The sequence below is a fragment of the Caloenas nicobarica genome, chromosome 4 (genome assembly GCF_036013445.1).
Source record: "Caloenas nicobarica isolate bCalNic1 chromosome 4, bCalNic1.hap1, whole genome shotgun sequence".
Taxonomy (NCBI): Eukaryota; Metazoa; Chordata; class Aves; order Columbiformes; family Columbidae; genus Caloenas; species Caloenas nicobarica.
The window spans coordinates 42099273-42116442 of NC_088248.1; the positions used below are offsets into that span (position 1 = coordinate 42099273).

Sequence of the window (17170 nt, forward strand, 5' to 3'; positions counted from 1 at the left end):
TAGAACCAAAGAGGTGGTAGGGCGTTCTTGTTTGTTTGCTTCCTTGCTTTCAATTTCCTAGAAGAAACTGAAGACAATACTGCAGTCCAACTAAAGCTTTTCCATTTCAGAGTATCAGGATGCTGGTTGCAAAATAATTCTGATGTTATGAAAGAACATGGGAAAATAATTGGTAAGCAGTGGATTAAGAATAGTTCTGCCTGAAATTCAGCCATTTTAATGGTTACCAAAACAAATGTTTATTAATTCCATTTTTCTTTCAAGATTGCTACTCAGCTATCAGTGCAAGTTTTAGAAGATAAGCAATTAATTCCACATCTTAGTAAGACTTTGCATTTACGTTAAATCCCTCAACACTGCACTAACTCAAAGTGAAAGGGAAATTCCCATTCTAATGAAACCGGTTGGCTAAAGAACACACCCTGCTCTGGCTCAGAATAACCTTTCTTTTTAATACCTTCCTCATCAGGCAGTTGAAAAGTTAAAAACATACAGTGATTATAAAAATGTAAGTCTTTATAAGAGCACGTGTTAAACAGTCTGTAAGTTAGGGGTCACATGACACAATGCAAGTAACAGGGACTTTGAGGAATTCATTGTGCATGTTATTTATGGAAGAGAATAAAATCAAAGCTAAATACAGTTTTCAGAGTCGTAATAAAGAATATGCAGGATAATAACAGAATTCAGTAGGTTAGCACAAACATGGAACAAATATTTAGAAGAACTGATCATTATCCAGAAGAACTTCAATTTTACTCAATATATCGCTTATTAGATAATATATCTAAGATAATAATAACGATTTAAACTTTTTTGCCTCAAGTGGGACCCTCGGCAAGATGCACAAATTCCTCAGAGCAGCACATGGCACTTCTCTAGTGAGGCAGAAGAAAGATGTCCCAACACCACAAAGTACAAACAATGAACGCAGGGAGAGGAAAAAACCAATCCAAATGCTAGATGACTGAGTTTTCTTCATTAGAATACAGAATTTCCTAAGTGGATAATGCTGGATGTCTGCTAAAGCTCATATTTAATAATCCTTATCTGAAGAGTTTCCCTTAATTCCCTTATCTTCTCCCTCCTCCTGGAAAAGGAGAAAAGGGAATTAAGGGAAATTTGTGACTCAACTGTTTAGGACCCAACTCCACCACCTTCCTCTAAACATTCCTGCAACTCTTACGTTTTCCTACTGAGTAGGGCATCAAGAAGCAAGACAGGATCTCCTGGTATACCCCTATACTCAGGGCACTGCACTTGTGTTCACCAAGTGGCATTTGGAAGACGGAATTTCCTACAAACAAATCCATAATAAGGGTTCCAGGCACCATAATGGGGCAGGTGCACTCCTCTTCACCCTCTTCAACAAGACCAGAAACTTATTGCCTGGTGGACCACACATAGTGTCTATGGTCATATACACACCTCAGTCGGGTGCCAACCATGACACACCCATCCTGGTTCAGTGACTATGGTCACATACACACCTCGGTCAACAGACAGGGCCCTTAGATAATGAAACACCTTGGTTGAGAGAAGTTTCTAGATTACTGACCATATATGACCACAGATCAGATTTGACCATGGTATAAATGGAGCCCCCATGGAGACTCCATTTGAGCCAGTCCCCTCCTCAGAGCAGCGGGTCTGCAGTCAGGGACCCTCCCCTTAGGTTGGGATGCCACCTAAAGAAACTCCTTGAGGTTAAGAGCCCTCATCTTATAGGTGAGTAATTACGCATTTTGAATCATCATTCCAAAGTCTGGGGATCTCCTAAGTCGGCTGTGTAGTAAGTAAATTCCACTTAATAAACTACAGGTTCAGGGTACCAAGTGTTTGTTGGAGCATGAAGTGACTTTGATTAAGAACACGTTTTATTCTTGGTTTATCACTGGTTAAACAATTTTGGTCAGAAAAAAAATAATAATTCCCCTTTGACTTTGCCATCTGCCTGGTTTGATTTTTGGTGTGACACTGTGACCCATAAGTATTCCGAAAAAAGCTACAGATTTTGATTCTGACCTATAGGGAGAACACTTCTCAGAGCTGGCAAAACCACAGGCAGACAGCAACTGAAGAGAAACCATCCATGTAATAAAGGTCTAAAGATTAAAATAAAATCGGCCTCTTAAGAAAGGTGGTGGGGGAAATCTGACATTGGATCCAGTCCCTGTGACTGGCCAAATATAAAAAATGCATTTGCATTTGACCGAAATATGGTATGAAATAATTAAACGACACATTTATGTTTCTTCTTTAGTTTGGTCTTCGACAATTTCAGATCGTATATGCCATATCCCCAAACAAACAGCATATTTTATTTTCTAAGTGCTGAAAATAACTGTTGTGCCTATAAAACACACAGAGAAGAGAGAAGTAGAGAATATTTACTGTAGAATAAATCTTGACAGACATTGCAGGTCACCAAAATCAAAGCAGCTCCACTGCACCCCAGCTGGCACTGTCCTGTTATGAAGCAGATCAGAATCTACTAACTGCTCATGGTGTCTTCAGTATGAAGCTAGACAAATCCATAGACAAGATGCCCATAAACACATGCTGAAGGGAAGAGGCAGGGGCATGTCCTCCAACACCCTCAGTCCAATAACTGTGGATGCTAGGAGGCTACGAGGGGAGCAAACTGCAGAAAGCACTAAACTTGAATGTTCTCCCCAAGCAGAACAGCATGTGCTGCTGAGACTAACAGAGGCAAAACATTTGTCTAGGCAGACCATTAGACTGCCTTAGTGGAATACTTCTTACATTTATACCTTAGGCTAGGCTTGACATGTATCTAATATTTGTAAGCACGGGTAGGTTCCTGATAAATTTGTTTAATCATATGCACCTAGTTAGTGCACATAACCAAGCTCTCACAAAGCTTACCTGACAGTAACACCTTATTGTTAACAGGTATAAACAGCCTTTACAAAGTTGCTGGCATATTTCATATTTACTCTGAGAACAGATCTCATTAAAAAAAAAAAATCATTAAAGACACTAAATATATAGCTCATGGTTCACAACTCAGAACATAACTAGTCCCATTAAATCTCTCACTGTGCACATGTGGCAGGCAGGAAAACTCATTCAAGGCATAATGAACACACAGGTTAAATAATCATACATCATCTTGAAACAAGCCCCTAAAAACAGCTTTTAAGTGAATTTTGAGGAAATACTAATAACTATGAAATGCCTTCCTCCATCAAGTTCTTCAGTATAAATAGGGGCAGTTCTTTAAAAAGGCATATTTTAATCATACTCATGTCTGACATGTTACAAAATACTCTCCAATCAAGACACACTTTTAAAGTAAATATATAAGTGGAATTATTAGGAAAGAGAACAAGACATTGTGTCCCTACACACATCCGTGGTGTCCCACATCCAGAATCTTGTGTGCACTCCTGGCTCTCCCCTCTGCTTGTTCTGCAGCCTTAAAAAGAATTAAGAAAAGTATGAAGTTGGGTGATCAAAGGTAAGGAACAGCTTCACTACAAAAACCAGGTTACATAAGTGAAGGATCTTTAGCCTGAAAAAGAACAGAGAGGGCCTCAAAAAAACCACAAGCAGCTTGGACAGAATGATTCCCTGTCTTGTCCAGGATGGGGACTGGGGAAGTTTCATATATAATTAACAGGTGTCAGGCTCAAGACAAACAAAAGGAATGGTTCTTTCATCTTTGTGGCTTGTTCATTTTTTTCAAAATTTATTATTATATATATTAAACAGACTATCCACTCAAAACCAAACTTCTTGATACAGAAAAGTGTTAATGTCAAATGCTTCTATGGGCTCAATAAGCACCCAGATAACACACAGAAGTAAACTGAAAGCTATTAAATAAAAGAAGAAAAGCAAAATAATCCCCCCTCATCACTCATCATTTAAGGCAGGGAAGTCCACAAGCTGCCCTGCTGCCAACAGTCTGTAAGCATGAAGTGACACTTTCCATTTCTTTGCTCAGAAGAAGTTGTCAAGTAGGTCCTGTAATTTGGCAGGGCCTGGGATGCTAAAGGCATAAATAAAAAGGAAAGAGAAAGTCCAGACAAAAAAGCTAAGAGGCACTGGAAGAGCCAGAAGAGTGGCTGTAGCCAGGTGCATGTTGCTATGGTTGTGCTCTCACTATGAAAAACTTGATGAGCCTTGGGACTCTGAACACCTAATGCCCGCTGTTGGGTTTTGCAGCTGAAGTCCTCAGCTGGCCAAAGAACAAGCAGCAGGCACACACTCACACACCAGGGTTTTGGGGCTTCTCCCAAATGTGGTGTGTGCGATGCCAAGGTGAAGAAACAAAGCAAGCCGAGTATGACTATCTCAAGCCCTTTCCATGGGATGGTTGGGGGACGAGTCAGCTGGATGTCACACAACAGGCCCCCCATGAGGGAATCAGGCAGGACAGCTCATAGGACAGAGGTTAAAAAAAAAACCAACTTTTGGGGGCCAGGACCCAGTGGGCACTATCTTCTTGCAGGAAGAGATATGCCCACAGCCAAAGTACAGCATTCACCTGGAAGTAACTGAGGAGAAGGTGCAGTGAGGAGGAAGGTGTGACAGTGTGACAGACTGCTCCTCATACAATAACATCACTCTCCAAGTCATCCTCAGCCACATCAGTAGGGCACACCATGCATCATTTAGTGGCTGTGCATGAAGATTGCCCATGTTGGATACTGTTGAAAATAGCATATAGGGCTAACCAGGCATTGTGTCTGATGAGGTCCAGCCATTCATCTTATGTTATTCCAATAATCAAAATAAATACCATAAGCCAACTAATTATGGAGTAAAGCAGCAACTTAAAGGCTCAAGGGAAAAATACAGAACATCCATCTGTCATAAGAGATGAGGATTTGAAAATTTCATTAATCTTCTGAAACCGTTAGCTATGCTAAGATATTCAAAGAGTTTCGTTGCTACAAAGAGCCTTTTATGCTATTAATCCAGATTAGTAGTGACCGTTCAGTTTAGAGTTTGCCTAACCCTTTAGTTCTACCTGATGCAACAGAAAAGCCTAATTCTTCCTTCCTTTGAAGAATGGTCCTACCCTCTGAAAATCCTCCACTGTTCCTTCCCCTGTTCCCCTGTTGCAGTATCATGGTTCAATGTGCCTTTACTGCCTTATCAGCCCATCCTCAGGTATCTGGGAAAGTACTCAGAACTCCTCTAAAACTCTTTAGTCCTTTCATCTCTTTAGTGATTTAGTCACATACTGGGCTAGTCACCTGGAGAAAGAAAAAAAGTGGGGTTCTCATTAATCTTAAAAACCCTCATTTTCACAGTTGATGATCAGAAAGAAATAAGCAACTCTTCTCTGGTAAGAAAAACAAAAGCATTTTTTCACTCATCGCTGTCCACACCTTTTAGTTGTACAGGCTGCATTTACTCTGACTTGAGCACCACAGTCTTGGAGAGAACCATAAGTGCAGAGACAGCCCTTTATCAACCCATTTACCACCCTAAGGCAGCCTTATCTCAGTCCAAGTCCAAGCTTCATCAAACCCACCTCCTTCAGCACAGACACAGTGAATCTCCTCCTAAGTGGGTTCAGAAGCTCCTTCTATGCCCAGCGCTATTAACGTGCCCTTCCTGACAGGCCAAAGAAATTGCCCTGAGGCAGCCAGGAGCTGCCCAGCTGGGCTCTGCTGAGCCACAAGATGAGCGCAGACCTTTTTGAGCTGTGTGTTCAAAAAAGTACACACTCATGTCTCAGGGTGCACACGGCAGAAAGCACAAACTCAGCACCTCTAACACTCCAGCAAGTGAGCAAGGAGACCCTTGGACAATTTGATTTTGAGTCTAACCTCATGGCTTCTGCTGCCTGGCAGTTCAGATGAAACCTTGCTGAAAGGCCATGAAACTTTACAAAGGAGACAGGCCAACACCCATGCTACTCTGTCACACCAGTAGGATATTTAGCAGCTGTTAATGTCCTCCGGAAAGCTGTGTCCTGTGGCCTGCAAAACAGGGTTCTTGGTATTTTTAAATGAACCAACATTTTGCTCTTCTCTAGCCAGCCAGAAACACACCCAACTAGAAAGACAAAATAATTGTCCATCCCTATCTTCCTTCCTGGAAAAAGCACTTCATGTTTACTGAATCTACTGTGCTTCAACAGTGCAAGCCTGCTGATTATTAACATGATTATCTTGTTTCCTCCAAATCACAGAATATTTCAATATTAATGATATAGAGGAAATAAAATTTAAAAAATCCTTACAGCAAAGAGATATTGAAATCTTAACATGAGCACCCTGACATACATGAATAAAATGAAATTAAGTAAATGGTCACGTTTGTCCCACAGCAGCACTCGTTGCGCAAGATTTCCTGGGGAGCGGGTGGGGTGGAGAGGAAGTTGTAGGCTCTGCTTTAATTGGGAAACATCTGTCCCTAGGCAAGGGACAAGTGTCAATAAGGCACCACCTCACAAGTTTATTTCTTAGTTTCCTTGGGCAGTTAATTACACTGCTAGTCTAACCATAAATAGTGATGCTATAAAAATGATACATGCAGTCTCCATCAAGAGTCTTGGTACTGCTACGTTTATAGGCAAGGTATGTTTCTGTCAAGTGTATCTGCAGCCAGTTACAAATACATATAATTGGAATGATTGAAGTGACATGATTTTCCTTTTTTGTGTTATTTCTAAGAAGAACTAGAAGGAGTAGTGTTCTCTAAGTAACAGCAAGCATGAAAACAAGCAGAGATTTTATCCTCAGCAGTACACCAAATAATGAATGATCCTTTAACGGGTACAAAATACAAACACACTTTGACTTCCACTGAAACCTCCTTTCATGGTATCCCCCTAGTCTCCAATTCACAGCAGCCACAAAGCTGTTGCATAGTGTGCAATACTTAGCAGTTGCTAGTCAAGAAGAATGACAGGTCAAGACTGTGGTGAATTCTCAGAACTCCAAAGACAACATTTTCAAAGAAAATAGATTTATTTTCTAAGAAAAAATTCAAAATGACATCCAACACTTGTGGCAAGAAATGCTCACCCTCTTTTTCTTAAGGAATGAACAAAAAGAAAGCTGTTTAAGCAAGTTTTTCCATACAATTTTCTTCTCAGGCTTTCCTTATGTTTTATACTCTTCAGAATTTTTTTTTATTTCTCTACGATCATCCTGAGTGCCATCACACAGCACGAACAAGACAACCAAGCAATCAGGCCCAGTCAGCACGAGTTTATGAAAGACTGGTCCTGCCTGACCAACCTGATCTCCTTCTATGACAAGGTGACCCACTTAGTGGATGAGGGAAAGGCTATGAATGTTGTTTACCTGGACTTTACTAAAGCCTTTGATACTGTTTCCCACAACATACTCCTGAAGAAGCTGGCAGCTCATGGTTTGGCTGGGCGTACTCTTCACTGGGTAAAGAACTGGCTGGAGGACCAAGCCCAAGCAGTTGTGGTGAATGGAGTCAAATCCAGTTGGCAGCTGGTCACAAGTGGTGTTCCCCAGGGCTCAGTATTGGGGCCAGTTCCATTTAATCTCTTTACCAATGATCTGGATGAAGGGATTGAGTGCACCCTTAGTAAGTTTGCAGACAACATCAAATTGGGTGGGAGTGTTGATCTGCTGGAGGGTAGGAAGGCCATACAGAGGGATCTGGACCAGCTGGATCTTTGGGCTGAGGCCAGTTGTATGAGGTCTAACAAGGCAAGTGCCATGTCTGGCACTTGGAGCACAACAACCCCAGGCAGCGCTACAGGCTCGGGGAAGAGCGGCTGGAAAGCTGCCTGGTGGAAGAGGACCTGACAGCCAGCTGAACATGAGCCAGCAGTGTGCCCAGGTGGCCGAAAAGGCCAACAGCATCCTGGTTTGTATCAGGAATAGTGTGGCCAGCAGGACTAGAGAAGTGATTGTGCCACTGTACAATCACTGGTGAGGCCTCACCTCGAATCCTGTGTTCAGTTTTCAGCCCCTCATCATAAGAAGGACATTGAGGTGCGGGAGAGAGTGCAAAGGAGGGAGATGAGGCTGGTGAGGGGCCTGGAGCACAAGTCTGATGAGGAGTGGTTGAGGGAACTGGGGCTGTTCAGCCCGGAGAAAAGGAGGCTGAGGGGAGACCTTATTGCTGTCTACAACTACCTGAAAGGAGGTTATAGCATGGAAGGTGGTGTCTCTTCTCCCAGGTAGCAAGGACAAGAGGAAATGGCCTCAAGTTGCACCAGGGGAGGTTTAGATTGGATATTAGAAAAAAATTCTTCATGGAAAGGGTTGTCAGGCATTGGAACAGGCTGCCCAGGAAAGTGGTGGAGTCACCATGCCTGGAGGTGTTTAAAAGATGCATGGATTAGGTTCTTAGGGACATGGCTCACTGCCAGATTAGGTTATGGTTGGAGTCTATGATACTGAGGGTCTCTTCCAACCAAAATGACTCTATGATTCTATGTTAAGTTTCTTTAATGTGCATACAGCGCAAAGTGTGCCCAACTACATGGACAATTCCTGGAGCTCAACTTTGTTCAAGCATATCATGGTTTAACCTCAGCCAGCAACCAGGACCATGTAGCTGCTCACTCACCTCTCCACCCCCAAGTGTGATGGTGGAGAGAATCAAAAGGGGGCAAAGGAAAAAACACCCAATGTGTTGAGACAAGAACAGTTCAACAGGACAGCAAACAACAATAATAATAGAATATATAAACCAAGCAATGCACAATGCAATTGCTCACTGCCCATGACACCAACAGCCCATTGATTCCCAAGCAGTGGTATCTGCCTCCTAACCAACTCCAGTTTATATACTGAGCATGACATCATATGGTAAGGAATACCCCTTTGGCCAGCTTGGGTCAGCTGTCCTGCCTGCATTCCCTCCCAGCTTCGTGTGCACCTGCAGCCTTCTGGCTGAAAAGTCTTGATATAAACATTGCTTGGCAACAACTAAAACATCAGTGTATTATCAACATTCTTCTCATACTAAACCCAAAACACAGCATTATACCAGCTGCTAGGAAGAAAATTAACTCTATCCCAGCCAAAACCAGGACAGAGCACTTTCAAGTGCAGCTAGGGGTGAATCCAAGTCCACAGATCCCAGTCCTGGTGGACTGGAAGGGAACAGGTTCAGAGCGGTGTCCATTTTGGCTCACTCTGGGCCACAGTAGGCCCAGAGAAGAGAACTTGTGCATGCTACCCTTGAACTGCTTCCTCAGCAAGAATCCTATAGGATCAGGATTCCAGTCAGCAGAGCAGGAACATGGATCCCATCATCTGCAGACAGCACACCTCAAAAAACTGCCAGCTTTTCTTTGCAGGATTGTGCATATGGATCCCATACCTGCAGGGTAATGAGCATCAGCCACCTATTTGGAAAGGGGTGAATGGCTCTTACTTGAATCAGAATTATAATACAGGCCTGCTAAAATAAGTGTTTGAGTTAGAAGTATAGTAATAAATACCTCAACCTCTACAATTGCTTCTCTTTGTTTCTCTAATGAGACTGTTCCTCCAGCAGACTGCAGAGGTTACTTACCACCTGCATCTCTCTTGGCCAATTTGAAAACAAAAACACCCACAAAACAAACAAACAAACAAAGCCCAAACCTTTCATTGTCTACACAACCATAAGTAAGTAGTTAGTAGCTAATGTGTGAAGCTTCACTTCGCCAGTTTTTCTCTTGGCTCTGAATATTGTGACTGATGCATCAAGTACATTGTGGACAGCAGAGGCGGTCCACCACGAATACATTTGGTTTGCTGAATTCTGCAATCAAAGAAAGTTGAAAACTGCTAGAGCAGTTTTGCTTCTTCTGAATGTTCTTCAGTAGGATATGTTTCTGAAAATCTTTTCAAGTCCCAGAAATTTTCACATATGCAAGTGGCGGGTTGGGAAGCTACTACAGTTCTCCTTTGGGGGTGGGGGGGGAAGAAAAAAAAAAAAGAAAAAGAGGAAATAGCTAAATGCCATGGCTGTTCTCAGAAGAAATCCCTTCTGCTGAATTCCTCTCTTCTCTCTGCCAACGAAGCACAATTCTTGGGTAAGAAAAGTCAAAGAATTAAACCACTTTATGGTGTAAAGGATTTTGCTCAAAGGACATATGATTCCTGAAATTTCTTATTTCACAAGACTGCCACAAGCAAGCAGGAATAACACAAGGGATTACACATCTGTGATATCAGAGAGAAACACCCATGTTCTCCTTTTCCCAGCAGCCTTCTGCTGTCTTCCAAGAATTGTTCAGTTCTTTGTCAGTATTTTTGCTTGTCCAAGATAAGGAGTCCTCTGTCTTCAGTGAGGAACAAGATGCAAAACACCTCCAACAGGTTTTAAACTGCATCCTCAAGACCAGGCTATTTGAAAATTGTCACCGAGTTGTTGAAGCCATTATATGAACAGTATGGAGTACTACAGGGTTCAGGGTGATGGCAGGGTCAGAGAATTAATGTCATTAACTTCCTCAAGCAATCATTTTTCACTGAAGTCAGTCACAATGAAAATCCCAAAAATTTCCTGCAGAAGATGTATTGCCTCAGTAACTACATTTAGGAAGATAACATATTCACCTTAAAACAGAATTCACCCATACTCAGCAAAGACTACAATATAGCCAAAATATACTAACTACTACTATTTTTTTTCTTTTCAGTTATCAGAAGGTGTTTTCTCTGTTTATCCTCCTCCTCCAAAGAACATCATACCTCTTGGTTACTGTGCTAAATAGGAGCATCTTACCAAAACATTCATTCACTTCACTAGAAATTGCAGTCTCTAAATATTTGTAAGGAGTTACAGCCATCTTAGACAAGTCAGGAAGTGTCAAAATAAAAAAAACAAATGACTAAAGAGCTAGAGAGACTGATTTACAATTATTACAATGGAAGAGCAGAAGAATAAATGACTTACAGTTTAGTTATTTCCTAATTAAAATCTGAAATGCAACAAAGAGGGGGAAAAAATAGTAACACAAATACAAAGTCATCAGAAAAACTTCTGGTGACAGATAAACACAAAAAAAGGAAAACAAGTTGACAAATTCATATACAATAGGAATTCAAACAAGCAGTCCTCCATGGTCCCCCCCCCAGCTATCAATGTTTTACATTCAAGTTCTGTTGCTATTTATGCAGTCATTAGTGCACCTTTGAAGCAGATACACACATACATGGAGAGGAACTTCGTATTACATAACACTTAGGTTAGAAGCAAGATGAAATTAGGGGGGAAAAAAGGTATTGATTTTTTATAATAGATAATGAAAACAATCATACTTATCCTACTTACTAAACAAAATTCAACACCTTGCCAAATCTAAAACTCTTAAGAAGCAACTCAGATTTCAAAAGAGCTGACATCTTTCAAGTAACGATCTTGCTTGGAATTTCTTATAATTCATTCTACAGACAACTGCAGCACATTTTTTACATTAAACAAGGATATTAAACTTGATAGGATACCAGTCTGGCTTCAGTTGGATTCCCTCAGTTCCAAGCATTTTGTTTTAATGAATCACTGACCACATTCAAGAAAGCAGCAGCTGAACACAAGGTTCTAAGACAGACTTCCTATCCTGGATGCAGGGTATCAATACGTGAGAATTATTACCATCACCCTCAGCTACAACAGCCTAAAGATCAAGTCCTGGTGTATTTTTACTAAAATAAGCAGACACAGACCCTTGAAGAACATGCAAGAGTTCAAACATACAACACACTGAACCTAAGTGAGCATACAAATAATATTTTTGAGAAGTTCCTGTAAGTCTTCAAACACTGCAATTAGTTAAGTGATTCCCAAAGTTTTCTTAGAACCTTCAGAATGCTTGCAGAGTTGTTGCTTAGTCTCCATAGTAGGTCCTATTATATTACTTATGTTCATCCTATTGTATCTGATGCAAGTTGTGCTTCTAAAAAAAGACAGCATCTATGTGTGTGCGCCTGTGTCTGGGGAGGAAAAAAAAAAAGTGGCTACACACACGAAAAGGAAAGTTGCAGCAGACAAAATAGTAACAGCAGAAAAAAATAACATTCTCCCTATTTGCTCAATTTAGCACTGCCTGAGTACTGAGAGTGAGGTCTATGCTTGTTTACAGAACAGAAAACCTAGCCTCATCTCTCACTGGTGCACATTACATCACAAGGAGGAGTAAGGCACACTTCATAAACTTAGATGTGGCCATAAAACTGATGGGTTTGAGATTACACCATCAAGATACAGTGATGGGGGAAACCCCAGAAACTGACATATTGCTTTTCCTCCCACTCCCACACTAACAGTATTTAAACTCTAGTAGCCATCAACTAGCAGTATTTTATTATTAGGTCAGGTTTAAAATAATAATAAAAAGGTATCTCTGAGCTAAGGTAGCATCCAAGATAAATGCAGCTCAAGTAAGCGCACCTATTTCCATTGCAAAAAGCAAGTAGCAAAATCATGGCACAAAGATTGTTCTGTACTTTATTGCTGTCTGTCTAAAAAAAGCCCCAATGCCACTTTCAGGGATGCACTTCAGAACGAGCAAATACATTTTCATTTGTTATTTCCATTCATATACAAGACTATAAATCCTTGCATATATATAGTTTTAAACCTCTAAAAACTACATGGGACAGTTGACCAATATTGCTTTTGTATAGTCATATAATCCTAAAGGTTTGACTACATAACAAAATAAAGGTGCAGCTACGGCAAACACTCCCAGATGTGTGTCTTCTTTCCAGTTATTGTAACCGTAATAATCTACTCCTGCTATTGTTACTCCATTACCATTAATGCAGGCCAGGTACATGCTACTGTCACACCTTTGTTTCAATAACCAAAGAAGTTTAATTCACGCCTAGAATGCCTGTGTAGTACCTCTAGTTCATTTTGAAACTTTCAGCAAACAAACAATAAAGAATTATTTTATTTATTTATAATGTTTTGCAGTGTATACTCACCACAGGTTCCCAATTCAAAACAAGGTAAAGAACAAGAGGCAGAGACTAATCACACTGTAAGAGTTATCAAAATATTCACAAACGGTACAAGGACCTACATTTTCAAGTCACCGGTGTCACAAACTGCTCACTCCCTACTTGCTGCAGCTGTTCCCAAGCATCCCTGCTGGGCGGTGGAGCAGCAGAGGAAGCAGGGCAGAGAGCCCTGCCAGACTGCAGCAACTTTAGGGGTTGGAGGGCTGATTCACCTGGTGGCACCTTAAGCAGAGAGAGAACTGAAATACCAGGTTGTCTTCTCCAGCAGGCCACACAGACCAGGGCCACCCTGCCTCCTGCCCTGCTGGGGAGAGATGGAGTGCAGCTTCGAGGGGGTCACCTCATTGGGGGAACTCCCCCACGCTGCAGGAAATCTGAAAGAGGCAATTTATAGGCAGGATTCATTCCCATCCCACTGAGCAGACAGTTCAGCTGAAAAGTATTAATCTGGGCCCTGTAAGCTTGTTAAATAATGAACTTTACCCTCAGGCTGGGAAAAAAAAAAAAAAAGGGAGAAAGCAGTGTTGCACAAGCTTATCAGTGCCCACTTGCTGCAGAACATGCCCTTGCAAGAGCTGTGTATGAAGAACTACTACTATTTATATCTGTAACGCTTCCAAGTTGCTGCACATGCATACCAATTACCTGCATAAAAACACAATACCCTTAATACCTGCCCAGCTTTTCCGCCTATGTTGAAGGACCCTCAACTTCATCTGCACTCATTAAAATATTTCTAAAGCTGGAGTTCTTAAAATAGGAGTAAAGAGAAATAAATATATTGTGTAAAGAGTTGACCTAAAAGGTTGTATGACCTGCACTTAGGCATCAGTTTAATATGTAGCAGTATGGCACATGGATGGAAAGTAGAAACAGAAGAAGCATAACGTCTATGAACACAAACTCAAATGATTATGCATTTTTGATTGAAGTTAAGGAAGTTCAAGCAGATGACTTTTTACTGACAATATAATCAGATTTTCCTTGAAACAATTACTTAAGTTTACTTATGTAATCCTTTCACAATTACTTCAGATGTTCATCTCAACGTTCTCTCATCACATGGACAAATATGCACAGCACTCACTCAAACAGTTTCAGCAAAAGTAAACTCACAACTAAAGACTTCCAACATGACTAAGTCAGCTTGGATCCAGAGCCATTCTCCCTCTCTCTGTCTCTAATACTCACCAGAAGTCAGGCACAAAAACATTTTTTCTGTTAACATCATCACTTAACACGTGCTATCCCACTCACTTCCCAGTCTCTTCACCTCTCTTTCTTTAGTTTCCTGGCAGTTCCCCTTCTTCCTGGGAGCACTTGCACTTCTACACAATGCACTACAGTGGCGGCTCCCAAAGACTTTGAGGTTTCTTCAAGAAACAGAGTGACTGTCCACAACATGTATTTGGGAACATACAGCATCACTTAGGAGAATTTCTTCACTATCACCTGTTCCACTTCATCATTTCAAGTGTACAAATTGCACACTGTGCTCCAGTTTGGATTCCTTCTGCCTTTTCAGCAGAAGCTACATATTCTGAGGCTCAAATGCCAGTTTCACCCAGTAAATAGCTGACTTACACTCATGGGCTGGAAAAAGTTGAGGTATTTTTACCCTTCACTAAGTTTTGCATTTTTTTATAGATAGTCTAAATGATAAGAGTGACCACCTGAATCGATTTTGTGTTTCTATTTTTAAATACTTAAGTCTGAAAAATACTTAATAACATGGTCGCTGATAGCATACTAGCATTCAGAACACTGCAACATAAGCATTCATCCATAATTAAAATCTTCAAAGACTACAGTATACTCAGTAATCTTTTCTGTGCGGAACATCATTTGAAAAGCATTCTGTGTGAACTATATATGGTCTATAACAGTTTGAATACCTGACATAAGTACCGTCAATGTACGCTATCAAAACTTGAGTAGTTACAGTAAAATCACCCAAACTTCTATTCAGCAAAACAAACAGCATAGAAAAAAAATAATCAGAATATCAGCTTAACTTTTAATCCCCACCTTCCCCTCACCCCATACTGAAATGAATAATGAATGAGCTGGGTCATGATCGCTTTCAATAAGTATGTCAGAAATCTTCAAAACAATAAGATGAGGGTAAGAGTTGTCAGAAGTTCATCTTCCTAATAATGCCAGATGCTTGTGCAACCACACAGTATGTATGCATCACTTCTATGCATCAGCATACCGGGAACTGCAAAACCACAAGTATCAAAGGTACTTGAATTCTACGTTACAAAACTTCCTATGCAAGCAAAAATTAACACCGAATTCTAAGTATTTGTGAGTGAAATCTGAGAATTTAAGCCTAACTTCCACTGTACGCCTAGGTAGAATAAAAATTTTCAGACTGGAGTGTCACTTTACACCTCCCGTCAATTCTGTTACGCAGCAGCAACTCATCCAAAGCGTCAATAACTCCAAGAGACTTTCCAACAAATGGAAAGCCTCTGGTTTTGTTGTCATCGTCCCCCCACGCCTCCCTCGCCGCTCCGTTCCTGTGCACAGCTGCTCCTCCGAGCGTTTTCCAGCCGTCCCTCCCGCGCTCCCCGGCTCGGCCCGTCCCAGCACCCCGCATGTTGGCCCCGACCGAAGCAGCCCCGGGTACACCCGCGACCCGCCTGCGGGGAGCGCTGCCGGGGCCGGGATCGGCTGAAGCCGGCGGGTCGCTGCCCTGTCCGAGCCCCTCTGTAAACGGCGAGGCCGCGGCCGGGACCGCTCCCTGCCGGGCAGCCCCAGCACCACGGCAGGAGCAGAGCCCTTGGGCTGCCTCTGCCGATCAGGTGTTTTGCGTTTAGTTGTAAATACAGTGGTTCCCCGTGCAACCTTCCCTCCAGCAACCCTGAAAAATCCAGACTTTTTTTTTTTTTTTTTTTTTCTCTCTGTCCCTCGCTTTTGAGGAACCCCCCACTGAAAAACGCTTCTCCCAATTTTTTTCCTCGGTGGGATTTCCAAGCGGTCCGTTCAAACGGACTCGGAGCCACATGCCTAAAAGGACTGAGCTGGCATCTGCAGCGGGGGTATGGGCTTACCTTTGCCTCCCCCGCGTCGGGCTCCTCCTCGTAGTACCCCTGGCCGGACTCGTAGGCGGCGGCGGCGGCCGGCTGCCGGGGTCCCAGGAGCACGGCGCCGGCAGCAAGGCAGCAACCTAGGGAGAGCACCTCCAGCAAGTGCATTGTGCAAAGATGGCAGGGCGGGCGCGGAGCGGGGCCGCGGGGCAGTTGAAGGAATGCAGCCGAAATTATGAGGCTCCTTCTCTTCCTCTCCCCCCTCCCTCTCGCCCCCTTGCAATATCCAAGGCAGTAAAATCCGTGGGATGGAGAAGATGCGGTAGCAGCAGCTCCTAGACGCCTGCAGGGGAGTTCCCAACTTTCCCAGCCGCTTTACAAATTCTCACCAAAGTTATCCGGAGTTTGCCAGGTAAAAAACCCACCAGGAAACCGGACATCCGAGGCTGCGCTCACTCAGGAGCAGGGGAGGTGGAAAGCGCAGAGAGAAGGAGGAGGAGGGAAGGGAAAGAGAGGGCGAGCGGCAGAGCGGGACCGAGCGGCCGCTCGCACCGGGGGAGTTCCCTTCGCCCTCCCGCGCGGGCCGGGCCGCGGGGCTCCGCTCCGCGCCTCTCCGCCCGCCGCGGAGGTCTCTCCGGACGCCTGTCAGCGCCAGCGCGGCCGGGGGGTGCGCGGCGCCTGGGGCTGCGCGGCGGTGGCGGGGGCTGCGCATGGCGAAAGCGCCCTCTGCCTGCGCCTCTGCGCGGCGAGGGGGGGGCGCCGGCGGCCTTCCTCCTCCTCCTCCTCCTCCGCTGCTGCCGCGGCGCCGCCTGCTGCTGCCGCTGCGCTGGCGCCCCGGGGAGCCGGTGGCCCTGCACCGCGGGCAAAGGGCCGCCCAGGACGCGTCGCGGCTGTGCCGGGGAGGCGAGCAGGCCCCAGCCGCCCCTGCACAGCCCGGAGGGGCACGGGCGGTCCGGCTGCGCTGGGCTGCGCCCGGCCCGCCCCGAGTCTTGGCTCCGCGGAGAAGAAGCTCGCTGTAGGTCCCGGCCCCGAGGGGAAAGCGAAGTGCCCGGCTTGTTCCAGCCGGCTCTGAACCCGACAGATGAAGTTGGGTAAAACGCACACAGAGCCTGTCTGAAATAATCCAAGAAAATTTATGTTAATCCTAATCAGTTACTTGTTGAGCAGTGTTGGCAGCTTCACTTGAGACTGTATAGC

The 17170-nt window shown here is 43.5% G+C and overlaps 1 protein-coding gene across 1 annotated transcript in view; it reads right to left on the bottom strand.

The window, feature by feature from the left end:
• VEGFC (vascular endothelial growth factor C) overlaps positions 1-16685 on the bottom strand; it is a 79098-nt gene extending 62413 nt beyond the window's left edge. Inside the window, 3 exon segments of the mRNA XM_065634427.1 lie at positions 15998-16320; positions 16323-16488; positions 16491-16685. Of these exon segments, the coding sequence (XP_065490499.1) occupies positions 15998-16320; positions 16323-16488; positions 16491-16685 (684 nt within the window).
• Positions 16686-17170: the final 485 nt, after the last annotated feature.